The sequence below is a fragment of the Lithobates pipiens genome, unplaced genomic scaffold, assembly GCF_037356315.1.
Source record: "Lithobates pipiens isolate NorthernLeopardFrog02 unplaced genomic scaffold, aLitPip1_a1.2 Scaffold_22, whole genome shotgun sequence".
Taxonomy (NCBI): Eukaryota; Metazoa; Chordata; class Amphibia; order Anura; family Ranidae; genus Lithobates; species Lithobates pipiens.
In genome coordinates, this window is record NW_027507784.1 from 98,528,507 (window position 1) to 98,551,889 (window position 23,383).

The following is a 23,383-nucleotide window of genomic DNA, read 5'->3' on the forward strand; positions in this document are numbered from 1 at the left end:
CTTATTGACTCGTGTATAAGCCGAGGGTGAGACATGGCTGTCCATCCCTGTGTGTCCGTCCATCCCTGTGTGTGTGTCCGTCCATCCATCCATCCCTGTGTGTGTGTCCATCCATCCATCCATCCATCCATCCCTGTGTGTCCGTCCATCCATCCCTGTGTGTGTATCCATCCATCCCTGTGTGTGTGTGTGTGTGTGTGTGTGTGTGTGTGTGTGTATTCATCCATCCATCCATCCCTGTGTGTGTGTGTGTGTGTGTGTGTGTATCCATCCATCCCTGTGTGTGTGTGTGTGTGTGTGTGTGTGTGTGTGTGTGTCCGTGCAGCCTTGTGTGTGTGTCCAGCCTACCTGTGTCCCAAGCCGTCGTCCCGAGCCTCCTCTGTCCCGTGCCTCCTCTGTCCCGTGCCTCCTCTGTCCCGTGCCTTCCGGTGTCCCGTGCCTCCTCTGTCCCGTGCCTCCTCCATCCCGTGTCGTGCCGATGGATCGCCGCTCTTCTCGGCGGCCATTCTACGATTCAAAAGCTGCGCCTCCGTCCTCCGCCTGTGATAGGCGGAACACTCAATTTCCCAGCAGCCTGTGTTCCGCCTATCACGGACATCCTCTCATACTCGTCCGTAGTATGAGAATGAACGGATGTCCGTGATAGGCGGAACACTGACTGCTGGGAAATTCAGTGTTCCGCCTATCACAGGCGGAGGCGGAGAAGGAGGCGCGGCTTTTGAATTTTAATGTCCGCCGTCTGTCTGCTCGATACGCTGATCGAGCAGTCAGACAGCGGTGACTCGAGTATAAGCCGAGGGGGCACTTTCAGCCTCAAAAAAGAGGCTGAAAATCTCGGCTTATACTCGAGTATATACGGTATGTACAACCCCAAGTCCTAAATGTTGAGTCACTGTGGTTGATTTACTAAAACTGGAGAGTATAAAATCTGGTGCAGCTGTGCATGGCAGCCAATCAGCTTCTAACTTCAGCTTGTTCAATTAGGCTTTGACAAAAAAAAACCTGGAAGTCGATTGGTTTCTTTGCAGAACTGCACTCTTCAGCCTTAATAAATCAACTCCACTTTTTAAAATCTACATAGAAATAGAATGAAATGATGTGCAAATCTCATAAACCCACATTTTATTCACAATAGAAAATAGAAAACATATCAAATGTTTAACCTAAGAAAATTTACCAATTCAAGAGAAACAAAAAAAAGGTGATTTAAAGTGGTTGTAAACCCTTACAAACCACTTTGACCCACAGGTAAGCCTAAATTAAGGCTTACCTGTAGGTCCAAGAAATATCTCCCAAACCTACACGGTTTAGGAGATATTTACCGAAAGACAGCGGCGCACAGGCGCACTGAGCGCGCCGCAGTTAACGGCGATATGCCGCAAGTGCGGCTCCCGTGCGCATGCGCGGGAGTGACGTCATCGCGGCTCCGACGAATGACAGCGCCGGAGCAGCGAGACCCACCGAGAAGATGGAGGCTCCGGACTTCAGGGGACAACGGTGACTTCGCTGGCTCCTGTGTCAAGTAATGCCTCGTACACACGGTTAAACAATCCGGTGGAAAAGTCAAGACAATCCCGCCATGTGTGGGCTCCGGTGGACTTTTTTTACCCAAAATTCCGGCGGACTAAGAAAGTATTTTTGCACTCCAATCTGTCCGCCGGACTCGCATTTCGGCGGACAATTCGGCCGTGTGTGTGCCAGTCCGCTGTACTTTTAAAATGAATGGACTTTTCCCACCCAGAGAAAAGTCTGCTTATTTTGAGTGCGTCTCCAGGTAGCCGGGGCCAGCAAAGGAGGCATCGCTGCCCCCGTCACCTGGTATGGACTTAAAGGGGAATCCCTACGCTGAAAAATCGTTGTGGGGGTCCCCCCTAGGTCCATATCAGACCCTTATCCGAGCATGCTACCCGGTCGGCCAGGAAAGGGGGTGGGGACAAGCGAGCGCCCCCCCCTGAGCCGTACTAGGCCGCGTGCCCTCAACATGGGGGGGTGCCTTGGGGAAGGGGGGGCCGGGATGTCCCTATATAAGTCGCCGCATGCCGTGTCCCTGTCATTGTGACTGGAGAGAGCGACGAGGCAACATCTCCAGAAGAGAAGAACAGAAGAAGAGAAGAACAGAAGACCAGAAGACAGTGGCGACAGAAGACCGGGCCACCGCTTGTAAAAGAGCTAGAAGAAGGCGCGGTAGCCCGACAAGAAGAACCGAAGAGGGGGGACAAGACCCCCAAAGTCGGAAGAAGAGGGCGGCGGCGAAGAAGTAAGCCGGGCTCCTGCACTAGTAAAAGAGCTAGCAGAATATAGCGGAGGAGTCCGGCGAGAAGACCCCCGAAGACGGAAGAAGACCCCCGGAGCTGTGCACTATTTTAACCCTTGTGTGTTGTGTTTTTTTTTTACTTTTTTTCACAGGTGAATGGGTAGGGGTACATGGCCAGGGTTGTCGGGAAGAGGCCCTTGTCCTCATCAACATGGGGCAAGGTGCTTTGGGGTGGGGGGGCCGCGCGGCCCCCCCTTCCCCAAGGCACCCCCCATGTTGAGGGCACGCGGCCTGGTACGGCTCAGGAGGGGGGCGCTCGCTCGTCCCCACCCCCTTTCCTGGCCGGCCGGGTAGCGTGCTCGGATAAGGGTCTGATATGGACCTAGGGAGGACCCCTGTGCCCATTTTTCGGCGTAGGGGTTCCCCTTTAAGTTCATACCAGGTGACGGGGCCAGCGACACCTCCTTTGCTGGCCCCGGCTACCTGGAGACGCACTCAAAATGAGCGGACTTTCCTCCTCTTGTGTGGCGAGTCCGTTCATTTCAAAAGTACGGTGGATAGTCCGGCTTACTTAGTACGCCCTGTTAGTCCGCTGAAAAAGTGCCGTGTGTGGGCAAGTAGCTCGTTCGGAAAGTCCGGCGGACAGTCCGGCGGAAAGTCCGCCAGACTAAGTCCGCCGGATAGTCTGCTACCTGTGTACGCGGCATTAGTGACACATAATGAACTACTATGTGATGCACAGTAGTCCATTATGCTTTACCTTTGCAGGGAATCAAAGAGGAAGTTAACCCATCAGGGTTTACTTCCTCTTTAAAACTGATGACAGCAACATGTCTCAAAAAAGTTGGGAAAGGGCCATGTTTACCATGATGTAGCATCCCCTCTTTTTTAATACTTTTAATACTCTGTAATCATCTGGGAACTGAGGAGACCAGTTGCTGGAGTTTTGGGAGAGGAATTTTGTCTCATTCTTGCCTGATATAGGCTGGCCATACATTATACAATGTTAAATGTAAAAATTCTTATTCAAATTCCTTTAGATTTACCTTCCACTATATAGTGCAAGGGCCTACCTGATTACATACAAATTGAAAGTGTTTAGGTTTGACCTCATATTGTATGGTTTTTGCGAATCTAAAGGAAATTGTACAAGAAGATTGTATAATGTATGGGTAGCCTAACTGTTCAACAGTCCTGGGTCTTCGTTTCAAGATGCACCAAATGTTCTCAGTTGGTGAAAGGTCTGGACTGCAGGCAGGCCAGTTAAACATCTGGACTTTTCTACTACAATGCCATGCTGTTGTCATATATGCAGTATCTGGATGGGAGCATATGCTGCTCTAAAATCTGGATATACCTGTCCATTAAGGGTGCCTTTACAGATATGCAAGCTGCCATTCCATATACAGTAATGCACCCCCATACACTCAGAGATGCAGGCTTTTGAACTGAGCGCTGATAACAAGCCAGAAGACCTGCTGACCATGAAACAGAACATTTTAAAATAACTTTGGCCAAAAGAAGAGGGTGGGGTTTCTGGATCATGTTCAGATATGTTTTTTTCTTTTACTGAACTTTTTGTTTTTCATTACATAGGGGACAAAAAATGTTGGTGACAGGTTCTTTTTAACAAGACATCCAGGGTCTAAAATACCCTGGATGTCTCCTCTGTGCTCCACTGAATGTAATTATTTTCCAATGTTTTTATTCAGAAAATTTTTAACAAGTGCAAAATTGACAATTACCATCTTAGTACGAAGTAGTGGTACAGGTGACAAATCGGTTATGAGTCGGTTACATCAAAAATGACCTTGTATTTATGTGAGGTTTTGTGTATCCTTGTCCTTATTTTAGGTTTATATAGTAAGGTCAGCCCTAAACCGGAAAAAATTAAACCAAATATAGAAAACAAAAAGAAGGAACTTCCTCTAGAGGGTGCACAAGTGTGCTTTAATATGTAGCCCTGGGAACCGTGGGGGGAAGCTCCATCTCCCTTTGTCATCTCTGCTAGGTGTAACCAACTTCTGAGTGGGCCCAGGGGCCTGAATTGGTCCATGGGCACTTAGAGGCCAATTCCGGTTGAAAGAAAAGAGAAAAATAGGAAGAGAAAGATAGAAAGAAGAGTAGAGGATAGTGGAGGGGGGTGCACTCTGGCCCTGGAAAGAAGTACTCCCGAGCCACTCCCATCTCATTATGTAGCTGAGAGGTAGTTGATCCAAGGGTCCTATATTTTGTCAAACAAAGCTATCTTATTGTTTAAAATTGCTGAGAGGCGTTCGTTCACCATTATCCATGACAGTTTAGATTTTATCAAGTGAAAAGGGATCGTTGGGGATTTCCAAGATTTGGCAATTTCTATTTTTGCTGCAACAAATATGAAAGCGATGAGTCGCTTCATGTGTTTCGATGTCGCCTCCACTGGACGTCCCAACAGTGCCTGTAGGGGCGACTTAGTGAGATTCACTTGAGTCAGTGAATATATGAAATTGTATGTGCGTATCCAGAACCTTCGCACTTTTGGGCATGTCCACCATGAATGAAACATGGTGCCATCTATAGTACATCCCCTGAATCACTGTGTGGAGGCCCCGGGACAAAGGTTTCTACCCTCGCTGGGACCATATACCACCTCATCAAAACTTTATAGTTTGCCTCTATCAATGAGATGTTGATATATGATCTGGACGCACATTGTGTCATTTTGCTCCATTTGCACTCAAAACAGTTTTTGAAAAGTCGGGGTTAAAATTCTATAAATCTGCGATATGTGACCAGTGTGTCTGTCGAGGGTCCTACAAAAATTTTCCATTGGGGTGGATGTAGTTAGATCCGAAGTGCGAGGACCTGTTTTCGACAGAGCACCTCTATGGTCACAGAAGTCCGTTATTCATAGTAGACCTTTGCTAGTCCACCTTGAAAATTCATGGGGGTGGAGACCGGGGGTGAATGAAGGAATATTAAACAATGGGGCTAATGGGGTGTGTGGGGATTTAAATTTATATGTAGCTAAATTTAAAGAGAAGGATAGAGTCGGACACAATATTGTTGGTCTATCTCTCCCTTTCATCCACATTAAGTGGCTCACTGAATGTAATTCAATGCAGACCGCATTGCAATATATTCTTTCCCGGCCATGCTTCCCAGGGACACTGACGGGTGGACCTGAAAGGGACGTAAAAAATGTTGCTTTCCGGGTCAGCAACAAGGAGAGAAGGAGATCAGACGGGTGTTCACTCTGCTCCCTCCACTCTACCCTGTGGCATTCTCTATGTCGGTCCCGGGCTCACAGATATGCAAGTGTAGCCTGGGATACATGGTGAGGAATTTATCTAAAACTACAAAAAAATATATAGTTTTGCCTTTTGTTGGTTAAAAGCAGTCAGCCAGTAATTTTTTTTTATAAACTAGATATGTTGCTTCTGCTTCAAAATATGTCAGTCCATTCCAGAATATGTAGGGATTTCCTCTCACATCCTGTTTGGCTATGGGACAGGAAGTGAAGGGATACTTCTGCAATGATACACAGATGGCGAAAAAAAATCTGACAGGGGTTATAACCCTGCCTTGCTCTATCAAAAATTAAAAAACAAAGGGTTGCCTATAGTTCTTCTAAGTATTGAAGACAACCTGCTGTCTACTTTATTGTTCAGAGTTACCACAGTTGATCAGTCACTGTCCTCAATAATTATAAAATTTACATATTGCTTGACATGCAAAAAGGCTTGAATCATACTTACTTTGACTGCCCTTTCAGTTTTAATGTTGGATTTAAGAGTGAACTGCCAATACAAAAATAAAATAAATGAATAAACGTCAATCGTAAATGTATACTGTAACTGTAAGAGGTTAATAAGCACATAATTAACTCCAGGCAGGATCTCAATTGCACAGTTACATTGATTGAGCTTGGACCAGGCGGAGAGGCAGCATGCTGATATCACAGTCTATAATTCCTCCAATCAGAAAATCAATTGTTTTCTGTGCGAACCAAGTGACCACCTGTGGTCAGTATGTAGTGGCACAGCCGCTCGGCATGACCGGGAAGATAGCAGTGATCACTGTAGTAGCTCTGGCTACTACAATGATTGTAGTTTGTATACTGTATCTGTGGCTGTTTTATGAAAACCAAAGATTTGGAGTTGTGTTTCACAGCATTTCTTTCTGTTGAAGGTGTTCTTGAAGTATTATCATGTAGAACAGTTAAATCTCCTCCTGAGAGAAGTCATTGGACGAGTAGTGGTGATGCAAGCCTATACCAAAGGATGGCTCGGAGCAAGGAGATACAAGAAAGTTAAAGAGAAAAGGAATAAGAGTGCTACCTGCATTCAAGCTGGTAAATATTACACTGTTACACCTCCTGGCTACTATTTGTTTATGTTCTATATTTTCTACTTTGCTTCTCACTTCTCCATCTGGAAAATGGATGAGAAAATCCTCTCAAAGCATCCTCTGCCCCTCCAACCCTGAAGGGTATGTAAGCTGGTATCAGTATAGAAGTGATGCTAATTGGTATGAATAAAGGCCGACCAATGTAAGCACCCCAGAAGTGTTAGCCCTTGTACACACGGTCGGACTTTCCGACAGAAAATGTGCGATCGGACCGCGTTGTCAGATAATCCCACTGTGTGTGGGCTACATCAGACTTTTTCCGTCGGAATGTCTGACCAACAAAGTTTGAGAGCTGGATATAAAATTTTCTGACAACATGATCCGATCGGACATTGTCCGATCGTTTGTAGAGAATTCCGATCGAACAAAGTGCCATGCATGCTCAGATCAAATTATGAGACCAAAGCTATTGGCTACTAACCTGAACATAGTCCCGTCGTTACATACGAACGTCATCACGTTCCGAACGATCGGATTTTCCGACAACTTTGTCCGACCGTGTGTATGCAACACCGGTTTCGGACAAAATCCGTCGGAAAAAAATCTGACGGATTTTGTGGTCGGAATTTCCGACCATGTGTACAAGGGCTTATATTTGTAAATGGTTTGTCCCATATGGTTTGTGCCGCTCTGCACCGGATCACACACCTAGTACGTGATCCAACACTTCTGGGTCTGGCGACCCGCTCCCGCTTTGATTAGGCACAACGGGAGCTAATTTGCAGGTATCACGGACTCGATGTGTGCCAGCATCTAATGATCATTAGGCAGAGAGCCAGAACAATGATCTGCCTATGTAAACAAGGCAAATCCTGTTCTGTCAGTAGGGAAGGCATTGATCCTGTGTTCCTGCAAAGCAGGAACATGGATCAGTGCCTTCCTCTAGTAAAAGCACCTTCCACACTAGTTCTTTAGTTCTCCCTCTGATGTTCACAGCCATATGTCACATGTGTGGTGTGACCACGGTTTACATGTGCGGGCATACCCTGCGCTTGCATTTGCGTTGGCGCAGGTGTGCAGGGCTATGGTGGCAATTTTTCATTTTTTTTATATATATTTCTTCAAAAACTTTCCAAACTTTTATTTAACCACTTGAGATCCGCGCTATAGTCAATTGACGGCTACAGCGCGGATCTCCTTTTCCGGGACTACGTCTATTGACGTCGTCCCGTGTACGAGCGCCCTGCGCGCCCCCTGAGGGGCGCGCGCGGCGCGCTCTGTGATCGGCGAGTCCACGAGACTCGCCTGATCACCGATCCGTGCAAGGGGTCGATCCCGACCCCTTATCACGTGATCAGCTGTCAGCCAATGACAGCTGATCATGTGATATAACGAAGCCGGTAATCGGCTATTATTCCTCCTCGCGCTGACAGCGCGAGGAGAAAAAAAAAAGCCGATCACGGGCGGCCGTGATCGGGACATCAGTCCCGATCACGGGCAGCCCTGCTAGCGACCACCTGCCCCCTGACAGTGCCCACCTGCCCCCTGCAGTGCCCCACTTAATAAAAGTAAGTGCCCCCCGTCAGTGCCACCCAGCAGTGCCCATAGTGCCACCCAGCAGTGCCACCCACAGTGCCACCCAGCAGTGCCACCCACAGTGCCACCCAGCAGTGCCCACAATCTGCCTCAAAGGTGCTGCACCCCAGTGCCGCCCATCAGTGCCCAGCAGTGCCGCCCATCAGTGCCCAGCAGTGCCGCCCATCAGTGCCCAGCAGTGACACCTATCAGAGCCACCTATCAGTGCCACCTATCAGTGCCCATCAGTCCTATCTATCAGTGGTGTCCATCCGTACCCATCCGTGCCACCCATCTGTGCCACCCATCCGTGCCACCCATCCGTGCCATCTTATCTGTGCCCATCTTTGCCCATCAGTGCCGCCTTATCTGTGCCCATCGGTGCCGCCTTATCTGTGCCTATTAGTGCCGCCTTAACTATGCCTATCAGTGCCCACCAGTGCAGCCCATCAGTGCCCACCAGTGCAGCCCATCAGTGCCCACCAATGCAGCCCATCAGTGCCCACCAGTGCAGCCTATCAGTGCCGCCTAATCAGCGCACTTCAATGAAGGAGAAAAATGACCCGTTTGCAAAATTTTATAACAAATTATTAAAACATGATTTTTTTTTTTGTTTAGCAAAAAATAAAACTCCAAGCTGTAACTAAATACCACCAAAAGAAAGCTCTATTTGTGGGAAAAAAATGATAAAAATTTCATTTGGGTACAGTGTTGTATGCCCGCGCAATTGTCATTCAAAGTGCATCAGCGCTGAAAGCTGAAAATTGGTCTGGGACTGAGGGGGGTTTAAGTGCCCAGTAAGCAAGTGGTTAACCACGTAAGCCCTGGACCAATTTGCAGCCAAAGGACCAAGCCCCTTTTTGCGATTCAGCACTGCGTTGCTTTAACTGACAATGGCGCGGTCATGCGACGTAGCTCCCAAACAAAATTGGTGTCTTTTTTTCCCACAAATAGAGCTTTCTTATTGTGGTATTTGATCACCTCTGTGGTTTTTATTTTTTGTGTTATAAACAAAAATAGAGCGACAATTTTGAAAAAAATGCAATATTTTTTACTTTTTGCTATAATAAATATCCGCAAAAAAATAAATAAAAAATCATTTATTTCCTCAGTTTAGGCCGATACGTATTCTTCTACATATTTTTGGTAAAAAAAAATTGCAATTAGCGATTATTGATTGGTTTGTGCAAAAGTTAGCGTTTAAAAAACAGGGGATAGTTTTATGGCATTTTTGTAAATTTTTTGTTTGTTTTACTAGTAATGGCGGTGATCTGCAATTTTTATTGTGACTGCGACATTATGGTGGCCACATCAGACATTTTTGACACATTTTTGGGACCATTGTCATTTATACAGCAATCAGTGCTATTTAAATGCACTGATTCCTGTGTAAATGACAATGGCAGTGAAGGAGTTAACCACTAGGGGGCAGTGTAGGGTTATGTATGACGTTATGTGTTTTTTTTATTGTAGGCGGCGTGGCCCTATAAAAGGGAACAGACGATCGGTGACAGCCACACTAGGAAGCACGGGGCGATGTTTGTTTACACAGACCTCTCCTTGTTCTTCAGCTCTATGACCCAATCGCGGGATACCAGCGGTGATCGGGTCCGCTGGTCCTGCGGCCACGGAGCTCAGGACCGGGTTGGGCGGCGCGCTCCCGACCCACGGCTGGGCACTTAAAGAGCAACGTACCGGTACGTGCTTGTTCCCAGCCGTGCCATTCTGCTGACGTATATGTGCAGGAGGCGGTCCTTAAGTGGTTAAACTCAATTATAAAAAAGTGCATAAACTTTTTGAAGACCCCATATATAGACTGTAGATATGTGTAAATACAATTTTTTAACTCATATCAACGAAATTATACATGGATTTTTATTTTAGGTTTTTATTCGATTAATCGATTAATCTAATAATAATCGGACAACTAATTGATTATGAAAATAATCGTTAGTTGCAACACTAGTTGTCAGCCCCCAACTTATCCCCTAAGAAGGCAAGTGAGTGGTATGTAAGTTTGCTCCCCTAATGTCATTAGTATCCAGCTAGCCTTGTTAGAGGCAGCTCCCATTTGTATCATAATTATGTTAGTGACAAACACACTGCATTTCCATACCTCCCAAACGAGGGGCACTAATTAGCAAAAATATGTAGACATAGGACACCCCCCTGCCACGTCCCCTTAAAGGAGAATTATACAAAAAAATATTAGTTAAACCCACAAGTGATTTTTTTTTACCACTACTATTTCTTTATATTGGCTTTTTATATTTACAAATGCAGAAATTTTGAATTTGGATGAAAGGTTTAGCCCTGGGGAACACTTTTTTGAAAGATAAATATTGTATTTTATATACAACTATAAAGATCAGACCAGAATGCGGGACACATGAGGAGGAAAGAGGCTTTGTTCCAAATCGGGGACAGTCCCTCGAAATCAGGGACAGTCCCTCGAAATCAGGGACAGTTGGGAACTACCGTATGCATTTCCATTGCTGTCAAATATTATTTTACAAAGTATTCAGTACTTGTATTGTAAATGTGCAGGGAATGTAACATTTACTCCTCTATAAATAGGGTACATTTTAGAGAAACCACATTTTACCATTGAATAACAGATGTTGTTGAATGTCAGAATTTTTTTCATCAGCTTGTGAATGTGTCAGCACATGTACCAGTGAATCACTTCATATATATGCCTGAAGGAATCTCTTTGTTATTAACTCTTTTAAGCTGACCATATTTTCAAGTGAAATCCCTAGACAAACTATGACCATGGCCACTTTTATTGTGGGTGAGGCAGGGTTGGGTATAATAGCGGGACATGAAGCGTGTTACACCAAATGTAGGATGTGGCCAACTTGCTAACAGGGGGAGATCTCCCGCAAAACAAAGTCTAAACAAGCAGAGAGGGGAGGAACTGGGTAGACCACATGATGTTGGCAGGTGACATCAACAATAAGCCCACAGACAGCAGGGAGCCGACACACTCCTCCTCTCCTTCCTCCTGCTCAAGGCCAATGAATTGCTGCTAAGATGAATTACCTTGCAGCTGCCCAGGCCAGAGAAATCTTTATTAAAGCTGGAAAAAATCCCTCAGAACAGTCACCTAAAATCAGGGACTGTCCCCTGAAACTGGATAGGTCTGGTTACCCTCCTCTATTTTCCTTTTAGACCCCCTTTCTGGTAATCCCCATACACATGGGCCGAATATCAGCCAAAATGAGCTGGTGCAGTAGATACCGACTGACATTTGACGTGTGTACAGGTCCTTGTTGGACAGAAACTGATTCACGACATGCTTCTGTCAAACGAGCATGCTGGAAAACCAGCAGCCGATCGGCATCTGATCACCGCAGCCAATGGCTGCGGGCGCTGACTGGTGGGTTCTCGCTGGGGTGGACAGAACACAATAGTACAGTGGGGAGATTGCTGAACCAACATTGAATAGTTAGTACAGAGACCTCCTCATGACCTGCTCAGTTTTTTCCTTAAGCACGCTGGGCTGCATGAAAGAAAATTTACCATGTGTACCAGGCTTTACTTTGGCTGCACAGGACTTATACAGTATGACCATCCCTGGGATGACCTCGTTGTTATAGTGTATTAATCAAAACGCTCTTTTTAAAGAAGATCTTCATCTCCGCACCCCCCCCCCCCCCCCCCTCGTGGTGCTACCTTAAAAAATATGGTACATGAGTAGATGTGCTGAAGGACTCTCTCAGCCATCTGAACTCAGAAGAGACTTGCGCCACATCTGAGAACATGTGGGCGATTTGATACACATGGGCAAGCCAGGTGCAAAAAAAGTTGTTTTATTGGGTGAAGATTCTCTTTTATGAACTATGTTGTTTTCATTACTGCAAGAGTATATCATTAGAATATCATGTACTTCTATGATCTTCCAGCATGGAAAGGATATGATACTCGGAAAAAATTCCAGGAAATAAAAGGCAGAAGAAACGGAGCGGCGACTGTTATTCAAGCAGGTAACAGAAATAGTCATTAAATGCTGCACATTGTTATTCCAGGGTTATGTGAGATTTCCTGCAGCTAATTAAGTAAGTCCTCCACCTAATCTAGCCTCTGTGTTAAACAAAATTAAACTTGTCATGCAGTGAAAATCGAATGCCCAGTACATGTCAGCAATCCAGCCGTTTGTTTCTTATTCTCCTAGTCGTAGAATTGAACAGTTCCCAAGTACAATGCTCACTTGGTGTATGATGATTATTGTTTTAAAAGAAATGCCCCATTAAAATATCAATGGAAAGTGTTCCCCTGAAGAGATACTGTTAGTTTGCTCAGTCGGGGCAAGGTGTCTCAAGAAAGTTCACCCCCCCCCCCCCCGCCAGACTTATGCCGCGTACACACGATCGGACATTCCGATAACAAAATACCATGTTTCTTTTCCAACGGATGTTGGCTCAAACTTGTCTTGCATATACACGGTCATACAAAATTTGTCGGAAATTCCGAATTTCAAGAACGCGGTGATGTACAACAAGTACGATGAGCCAGGAAAAATTAAGTTCAATAGCCAGTGCTGCTCTTCTGCTTGATTCCGAGCATGTGTGCCATTTTGTGTACACACAATCAGAATTTGCGCGAACGGATTTTGTTGTCGGAAAATTTGAGAACCAGATCTCAAATTTTGAGCGACGGAAATTCCGATGGAAACTGTCCAATGGAGCCTACACACGGTCGAAATTTCCGACAAAAGGCTCCCATCGAATATTTTCCGTCGGAAGATCTGACCATGTGTACAAGGCATTAGGCTGGATTCACGCCTGAGCGGAGCAATTTTCAGACATTTTCAGGCGTCTGTATTTGAGCATTTTTGTGTGCATGTACAAACATTTTAAGAATGTACTTCAAGCATTTCACATGTGTGATCAAACTTCAGGTATTTTTGTTGTAGCCAATGGAAAACACTAGGAACCATTTCTTACAGGCTCCAAAAAATGCTTAGATTATGCCTGAAAAAAACAATTGATAAGACCCCTTTCACACCGAGGGCGTTTTGCAGGCGATATAGCGTTAAAAATAGTGCCTGCAATCCACCCTCAAACAGTTGCTTTCACACTGGAGCGGAAAAGTCCTGCCAGCAGCTTCTTTAGAGCAGTGAAGGAGCGTTGTGTTTACTGCTCGTCCACCGCTGCTCCCCATTGAAATCAATGGGGCAGTGTGGCTATACCGCCGGCAAAACTGCGCTATTGTGGCGCATTGAGGGCAGTTGTAACCCTCAAAAAAGGAGAACAATCTGTATAGTGCAGTAGACCAACATGAGAGGACCAGCTAGTTGGGAGGTATGTCACATGGTGAGTGATCAGTTTTCCTACGCTCTAGACCTGTCCACATCCCAACGCACATCTCAGGCTGATGTCTCTTAGGGTGAAGACATTTGGAAACTCTGAAAACTTTCCCTAAGCTGAAGGTACTCTCTGCCAAGAGGCTCTTCAGTCATTTTTAGAAGCATCTGCCTTCTGTATTTTCGCTGATGCATGCAGGCTGCATCACCAGGGCCGTTTTTAAGGCAGGGCAAAGGGGGCAGCTGCCCTGGGCCCTGTCATTGTTGTGGGGCCCAAAACAGCTGCCTCATACTTGCCAACTATCCTGGTTTAAATTCCCTCGTCCCTTAAGATTTTAGTCCTGTGCTGTGTCCCAATATCTCAGTGTGATGTGCTGCAACTAATGCTGCCCATCACTGCCCTATTGTTATGTACAGATGACTCACCTACAGACCATGTGTTTACAAGTAAATTACCAGCATTCATATGTAAATAGCGGCGGCCAGTGGCATTAATATGTATAGCATGCCCCCATGAGGTCATATCCACAGTAATCTCTAGCAACCAATGAACAAGCAGAAATCATGTGCCGTAACTGCTAGCAACTAATGAGCGAGCCATAATGTGTGCTGTAACCTCTAGCAACCAGTCAGTGAGTGGTAATGATACTCTGTAACCTCTGGCAACCAATCGCAATAGCTGCTTGATCTGATTCAGTAAACTGATTTCGAGTCTAGCTGCTATTTGTTGTATGTCTCAGAGCAGGTGGAGAGCAAAACTGCATGGGGGGTCCCCTAGAAAAGTTTTGCCCAGGGTCCAATTAATATTAAAGACAGCCCTGTGCAGCACCCTCACAATTCTTGGATGCAGGTACTATTGACAGACCCACACAGAAAGAGAAATACACATCTCTGTACCCCATACAGGTCAGCATAGGAAAACTGCATAGGAAAACTGGTCCCTTACCACATGACATACCTCCCATCTAGCTGGTCCTTTCATGTTGGTCTCCTGCACTATACAGATTGTTCTCCTTTTTTGCAAGGCTCTGATGAAGAGGGAAATTCCACCAAAACGCGTCAGTTTTGTCCGCATGTCTAATTTTTTTACTTTTAATGTGTAGATTTTGTAACCCAGCTTTTATGAAAACGTAGGAACTTTTTAATGGTTTTATATATGCATTTTTTTACTCTGCACTTGAATAAATTGTATTGTCTTGATCCTAGCGGTTGATCACGGGCTTTCCTCCTCTTTCTTTTTTTTCCCCACTCAACTAAAAAGTGAACAGCAGCGTTAAAGTATGAGAAACAAAATATTCAATAACGTGATAATTGATTACAAAACATAACATCCATAGACAGGCCCGGACTGGGACAAAAAATAGGCCCGGGCATTTTAGACTGAGCAGCCGGGGGGGCGTGGCCTCTGGACCCCTTTACATTACACAGCGCCCTGCACCTATGGACCCCTTTACATTACACAGCACCCTGAACCTCCAGTTCTGGACCCCCTGTATGTTACACAGACCCCCTACAGTGCAGCTGCCCTCTCTACAGTTGCGGACCCCCTCCCTACAATACAGAACCCCCTCTCACTACAGAACCCCCCAGCATTACAGACCCCCCTTACAATACAGAACCCCCCTACAATGTAGAACCCCCTTCATTACAGACCGCCCTACAATACAGAACCCCCTTACATTACAGACCCCCTTACAATACAGAACCCCCCTACAATACAGACCCCCTTACAATACAGACCCCCTTACACTACAGAACCCCCCTACACTACAGAACCCCCTACAATACAGAACCCCCCACACTACAGAACCCCCCTTACATTACAGGACGCCCCTTACAATACAGACCCCCCTACATTACAGACCCCCCTACACTACAGCCCCCTACATTACAGAACCCCCCTACATTACAGAACCCCCCCTACATTACAGAACCCCCCTACCATACACGACCCCCCCTACAATACACAACCCCCCTACAATACACAACCCCCGTACAATACAGAACACCCCATACAATACAGAACACCCCTACACTACAGAACCCCCCTACACTACAGAACCCCCCTACACTACAGACCCCCCTACACTACAGAACCCCCCTACATTACAGACACCCCCTACATTACAGACCCCCTTACAATACAGAACCCCCTTACACTACAGAACCCCCCTACACTACAGAACCCCCCTACAATACAGAACCCCCCACACTACAGAACCCCCCTACATTACAGACCCCCATACACTACAGAACGCCTACAATACAGAACCCCCCTACATTACAGACCCCCCACACTACAGAACCCCCCCTACATTACAGACCCCCTACACTACAGAACCCCCTCACACTACAGAACCCCCCCACACTACAGAACCCCCCTACATTACAGACCCCCCTACACTACAGAACCCCTACAATACAGAACCCCCTACAATACAGAACCCCCCCACACTACAGAACCCCCTACATTACAGACCCCCTACACTACAGAACCCCTACAATACAGAACCCCCCTACATTACAGACCCCCCACACTACAGAACACCCCCTACAATACAGAACCCCCCTACATTACAGACCCCCCTACACTACAGAACCCCCCTACATTACAGACCCCCCTACAATACAGGCCCCCCTACACTACAGAACCCCCCCACAATACAGACCCCCCCTACACTACAGAACCCCCTTACATTACAGACTCCCCCTACAATACAGGCCCCCCTACACTACAGAACCCCCCCCCCTACATTACAGACTCCCCCCTACAATACAGACCCCCCACACTACAGAACTCCTACAATACAGACCCCCCCTACATTACAGACCCCCTTACACTACAGAACCCCCCTACATTACAGAACCCCCCACTACATTACAGACCTCCCCTTCAGACCCATAATGTACCTGAGTCTCAGGTCCTGAGATCAGCACAGGACTGCATGTCGAGTCCCCTCCCCCTGTGTAGACATAAAGGAGGAGGGGGAGGCGGCTTCACTCTGCTCGGCTGTGGGAGACAGCCGAACCGAGACTGATCAGAGCCACTTCCACCGTGCCAGAGAGAAGGGGAATCGTTGCGGGTTCCGCCCCCCCCCCCCATGTGCCTACGTGTGTCACTGGAGTGGGGCTCCGAGGCTAGCACGCACCCACCCCCCACTGCAAAGAGCAACTACAGCTCTCAAAGAGCCTGTCACTGGCGGCCCGCCCCCACTTAGTACACCACTGGCGGAACATCAACGGCCGCTGTTAGTACACTGTTCCTGCATGTCAGAACCCGCGGCCGACTCTGCATGTCCCAGACATGCAGCCCGGCGGCCCCCGGCCCACCGGGCAAATGCCCGGTCTGCCCTATGGCCAGTCCGCGTCTGTCCATAGATGTCAAAAAAATACCACTGTGAACCAAAGGAAAAAATGATGTGGAAATGTAAAATAATAATATAAAAAAAAAATGTACATATATCAACAAAAAAGTCCCAAAATAAAGTGCAAAAGATGCCAAAGTGCATAGGAACGATCCTCCAAAGGGTGATAAGATCTTCACACAACACTGTGAGTGTATCACACACCTGTCCCCATCAGTTGTAGACTCACCAGAGTTTGTTGCCTCACACTCTCATGTTTGGAAGCAAAGCAGTTACCCTCACAGAGCTAATGACTCCAATACACCACTCTCCACTGAATACAGTCAAGATGTAGTATACTCATAGGAGAGGGAAGATACAACTAGTGCAATATGTCTTCAAACATTGCACTTAGCCCTTGTACACATGGTCGGAAATTCCGACCATAAAATCCGTCTAATTTTGTGGTCGGAAATTCCGACCACAAAATCCGTCTAATTTTTTCAGACGGATTTTGTCCTGGTGTTGCATACACACGGTTGGACAAAGTTGTCGGAAAATCCGATCGTTCAGAATGTGATGACGTTCATTCGTTCCGATGGAACCACGTTCAGCCTAGTAGCCAATAGCTTTGCTCTCGTACTTTGATCTGAGCATGCGTGGCACTTTGTCTGATCGGAATTCTCTACAAACAATCGGACAAAGTCCGATTGGATCATGTTGTTGGAAAATTTTATATCCAGCTCTCAAACTTTGTTGGTCGGACATTCCGACGGAAAAAGTCCGATGGAGCCCACACACGGTCTAATTATCTGACAACACATTTTCCGTCAAAATGTCTGACCGTGTGTACAAGGGCTTACAAATTTCACATATAAACTGAGCATTGAGAATGAAAACCCAGAGCGCTGTTAGGAGATGGGTATGTGGATGGTAATCATTTACATACCTTATGTTATATCAGGAGGGTTGTTGTGCCGTACAGCCAATTTAATTTAGTTTCTCATACTTTAGCACTGCTGTTCAGTTTTTAGTATTGCATTTAAGTGATCAGTCTGACCATTCAGAGAATGCTTTGCATTTTCTGAATAAATGCAGAGCATTCTCTGATTGGAAGAGGTGGAGAGCGTGACATCACTGCATGGACTGCCTGCATGCATGTAGACACTGTGGGGTTGATTTACTAAAGGCAAATAGACTGTGCACTTTGCAAAATACAGTTACACTTTGCAAGAGCAGTTGATCCAAAGCTTAGTGAATGAGCAGAAGCTCTGCTGACTTCCATCATCCAATCACGTGGAAGCAAAAAATGCATTTTTTTGTTTTATTTTCCTTGTATGTGATTGGGTATTCTTTGCAAATTAAAGCTTTACCTCATTTAATAAGCTCTGGAGCAACTGCACCTGCAGAGTGCAACTGCACTTTGCAAAGTGCACAGTCTATTTACCTTTAGTAAATTAACCCCACTGTTTGTCTCACTGCTTGAATGCACTGCTAGCCAGAGCTTGTTTTTATACTTTGGTAAAAGTAAGGAAATAGGTAGTTCATAAGGCCCCCTTTAGGAAGATTTGTCTCACACCTGTCTTTGCAGAAAGTAAAGGAAAATGTCAACCCAGTGATTACAGAAACAGCAATTTTAAAAAAATGACGACGTTTCTAATCTTTCCCTACTCTTTAAAAAAAATATGGCTGGAGTTGTTCTTTAACAGACTGAGAGCTGTTCGGCTTTCACTGGCCAACCATGGAAACCCAACATTCATCAAACCTGCATAGCTGTGTGGTGTGCATTTTAGCCTCAGAACCCCATTGAGAATGAATGTTTTTTTTCAATGGTGACCCCAAAAGGTCCAGCAACTCTGAGCAGTGGTAATCTCAGACCTTCTCGACCACTGAAAGTTGCAAATCTCTTTAAGTTCCAGAATAGTGGAATGTGCATAACTGTTTTATTTTTATACTTACGTAAACATTTTGTTTAAACCCTGGTACCCAGGAACTTAAATATGCTGCACTGGTCCAAAATACCATAGTTTCCAACTATCCTTTGATCTTCCAACTGTCCTTTGCTCCTAGAAACGTCCCTGTTTTTCATTGCTTGTCTATTTCAGATCTCAAATATGGTTTCATCTCCTTGTTCCCCAACAGACAATCAATCACACTGCTCACAAAAATCTAATTTTGATTGGCCGGTCCATTTTCGTGAGATTGCATGTTACCAACTTGAGTTTAATTCACAAAATTTCAGGTTAATAAGTATTCAGAGAGATGTAGAGACTGCTCTATCCTGAAAAGGAATGATTTTGAAATAGGCACAAAATGTAATACTACAGTGAAATTTGACATTATAAAGTTGCACGTAAGCAATCTCGCTATTTCACAATGGTTTGGATGAACAGCCGCTACGGTTCATCTACTTTTGCGTTATACACAACGTTTTTCTGCATCGTATTTCCCACCAGCTCCAGGAACATTCTCGGGAAGATGTTGCGCTGTGTTTGAGTCACTGAGCAGGAGACTTCATTTACATATTATCATTCATTGCCTGAGAACTAGGATGTTACTGTGTCTCGTTCTTGTTAAGGAAATGGATTTGTGTATAACGGAAGCAGTGCTCGAGTTGTGCCCAGAGCAGAATATATGAGAAGAATCTTAAAAGGCAATGAAATGCTTTTGTTGGGTGCCTGTAAAGGAATGTTTGTATAAAACGCTGCTTGTTTCATGCAGTGCAGAAAGATGTATACAGGGATGAAACACGTTTTGCTAGAAATTTCAGAAAGATGGCTGCTGAAGCATGCTGACATTTGTTGTTCATTAAATATATTATTAATTACTGTTAGAATATTGTGGTAATGTTATCAGTTTTTAAAGTGAGTGATACATGACTTGTAAAAGAAGCTGCATTCCTTTGTCATTCCTTAAAAGGGAAAATCTAGATTGTGCTCAACAGATATCAAAATGCATATATTATATAATATATTAATTTAGTGTATAATATACTACATTGAAATATTCTGGTAAAGTCAAGGTAGCTGTAATAGGATTCAACTTGTATGCTCCATGTAGCATAGAGGTGTTAGCAAGCAAAGAAAAAACATTCTCGGCCAGCAACTTCAACGATTAATGTTATCTACCTGCCTACCAGCATAAATACAATGCACACTTAATGAACAACGGATCGTTGGGGTGACTGATGTCAAAAATCGCAAAGTGACCTTTAGAGTAGCCTGTGGGCATTCAAATATCTACGAAGTGTTAACAAGCTTTAAAACAAGCCATCACTGACTTCTGTAGATGCACTGTGGAGCAGTTAATCCTCAAAGTGCACAGCAGAAGCACCAAGGTCATTCAAATTGTTATATTAGTAATTCAACTCACCATGCTGCAAACTCCCAGCAGGAACTCAGCCTCTGTCCAGCATTTTAATATCTCTTTAAACTCAGGAGTAAGGTGAGGTTCAGTACTTCTGCTCTAAACCTTCAATATTCATTGCTCCACAATTCCTGCAGCTACAAAGGTCAGTGAGTTATATTTAGAATCATAGGGGTTGATTTACGAAAGGGAAAAAGACTGCACTTTGTAAAGTGCAGTTGCACTCTGCAGGTGTAGTTGCTCCAGAGCTTGGTAAATGAACAGAAACTCTACTGAGTTCTATCATCTAATCATGTGCAAGCAAAAATGCTGTTTCTTTTAATTTTCCTTGCATGTGATTGGGTAATCTCTGCAAAGCAAAGCCTTATACCATTTATACAACAATTTAGCAACAGCACTTGCAGAGGGCAACTCCACTTTGCAAAGCGCAGTCTATTTGCCTTTAGTAAATCAACCCCATAGTGAGAGTTTTACTAAAACGTGCAAAATCTGGTGCAGGTGTGCATGGAAGCCAATCAGCTTCTAACTTCAGCTTGTTCAATTAGACCCCTTTCACAATGGGGCGTTTTTCAGGCTCTTTAGTGTTAAAAAAAAGCGCTTGTAAAGCCTCATCTGCAATCCCAATGTGAAAGTCCGAGGGCTTTCACACTGAGATCCCATTCACACTGGGGCATTTTTCAGGCGCTTTAGCTTAAAAAAAAGCGCCTGGAAGAAGCCGCAACTGCAATCCCAATGTGAAAGCCTGAGTGCTTTCACACTGAGGCGCATGCGCTGGCAGGACGTCAAAAAAAGTCCTGCAAACAGCTTTTTTGCAGCGCTTTTGGAGCGGTGAATACACCGCTCCTAAAGCGCCCCTACCCATTGAAATCAATGGTAAGCACCTGCAAAACGCCTGAAAAGCATCTGAAAAGCGCCTGCAAAGCGCTTTTGGCAGCAGCGCTTTGTGGGTGCTTTTAACCCTTTATTTGGCCACTAGCAGGGGTTAAAAGCGTCCCTCTAGCACTCGAAAAATGCTGGTAATGCACCGTTAGTTTAAGCGCCGCTTTACCAGTGTTTTTCGGGTGCTGGCAGTGTGAAAGGGCTCTTAAAGCACTTGGGCTTTCACATTGGGTTTGCAGATGAGGCTTCTTTCAAGCGCTTTACAGGTGCTTTTTTTAACGCTAAAGCGCCTGAAAAATGCCCCAGTGTGAAAGGCGTCTTAGGCTTTTTTACAACAAAACCAGGAAGCTGATTGGCTACCATGCACATCTGTATCAGATTCTGAGTGCACCAGTTTTAGTAAATCCCCCCCATAGAACACTTCCAGCTTCACCTAGCACTTCCAGGTTCAGAGTTGTCTAATCCCAGCCAATATGGCTAGGAAAACAGGGACAGTTAGTACTCAATCTGACTGGAAAGAGCAGAGTGGCATAAGAGGTTCAAAAGAAACGAATAGGTAAAATAGGTTAAAAAAATGAAATTATGTGAAAATACATTTAAAAAACATATGAACGCAAGCAAACACATATGACGCTCACACGTACATACGTGACAATTGCCCAACATATATAAGGTATCATTGTGCATGTATTAGTTCTGGTTAACTAAAATTGATGAACTAAAAGTTTTTAAACCATCAGCTATGGAAAATTTTGGGTATCCTGTTTGTCGTTGTTTTGCGGCAGTGCAGTTTTAAGTCTTAACATATTAAGTATGCATCTACTCAACTTGGTGTCCTCTTTTTTATTGTCTATAAAAAATATAGATTAGATTGTGTTTGTATGCTCTTAAACAAATTTAACTGCAATTTTACAAAACATATATGCTTAAAATGTTGCGCTAATATTGTGTGCTATAGAATATTGCTAATACCATTTATTTATTCTATAGGTCCTCTGCTTTCAGAAAATATATAATGTTTGGGGGTTTTAAAAATGATCACTTTTTACATTATTAAAGTGATTATAAAGTCTTGTTTTAAAAATAAATAAAAAGCATGTTCTACTTACCTCCCCCGTGCAGTTGGATTTGCAGAGTGGCCCGGATCCTCCTCTTCTCGGGTCCCTCTTCTGCTCTCCTGGCCCCTCCCTCTGGTGAGTGCCCCTCAGCCAGCAGCTTGCTACAGGGGGGCATTCGAGCGGAGTCAGAGCTCTGTGTGTCCATTCAGACACGGAGCCCAGCCCTGCCCCTCCCTCCCCTGATTGGCTGACTGATTTTGATTGACAGCCGTGGGAGCCAATGGTGCCGCTGCTGTGTCTCAGCCAATCAGGAGGAGTGTCTGGGACAGCTAAGATTCTCATGGACATTGCTGCAGAAAGACAGGGCTCAGGTAAGTAATTAGGGGGGTGCTGGGGGGGGGGGCTGCTAAACACAGAAGGTTTTTGTTTATCTTAATACATAGAATGCATTAAGATAAAAAAACCTTTTTTTTTTTTTTACATAAATTTTGATAAAAAAACCTTTTGCCTTTACAACTCCTTTACAACTCCTTTAAATTCCCAATATATATGTAGTACTTTGTCCCATCTTTCTAGGTGCCCTTTAACACTCGCTGCAATGTCAGACAGGGGGACCCCCTGGGCACACGATTGCCTGACACTGCAGCTAGAAAAGAGACAGCCGTTTTGCTTTTTAGCACTTGTCTTCAGGTGCCAACACTTGCCCAAGTTAAGCAGCAGCAAAAGGAATGCACAGAGACAGGAGGCTGACACGTCTCACCTTGTTTTGCATTCTTTATGCAGGTGATCAAAAGTGTCTGATGTGTCCGCCATAATGTCGCAGTCATGATAAAAATTGCAGATCGCCACCATTGCTAATAAAAAAAAAAATACAAAAAATGTCATAAATCTATCCCCTATTTTGTAGACGCTATACATTTTGTGCAAACCAATCAATATACACTTATTGCAATTTTTTTTTACCAAAAATATGTAGAAGAGTACATAGTGGCCTAAACTGAGGGTAAAAATAGTTTTTTATATATATTTTTGGGGGATTTTTATTATAGCAAAAAGTAAAAAATATAGCTTTTCTTTCAAAATTGACGCTTTTTTTTTGTTTATAGCACAAAAAATAAAAACCGCAGAGGTGATCAAATACCACCAAAAGAAAGCTCTATTTGTGGGAAAAAAAGACGTCAATTTTGTTTGGGTACAACATCGCACAACCGTGCAATTATCAGTTAAAGCGATGCAATGGCGAATCGCAAAAAGTGCTCTGGTCAGGAAG

The 23,383-nt window shown here is 44.8% G+C and overlaps 1 protein-coding gene across 1 annotated transcript in view; it reads left to right on the forward strand.

Annotated features, from left to right (window-relative positions):
- MYO3B (myosin IIIB) overlaps nucleotides 1–23,383 on the forward strand; it is a 583,926-nt gene that overhangs the window by 401,934 nt on the left and 158,609 nt on the right. The window contains exons 27-28 of the mRNA XM_077447966.1: nucleotides 6,425–6,587; nucleotides 12,067–12,147. Of these exons, the coding sequence (XP_077304092.1) occupies nucleotides 6,425–6,587; nucleotides 12,067–12,147 (244 nt within the window). The remainder of the gene's footprint in view (nucleotides 1–6,424; nucleotides 6,588–12,066; nucleotides 12,148–23,383) is intronic.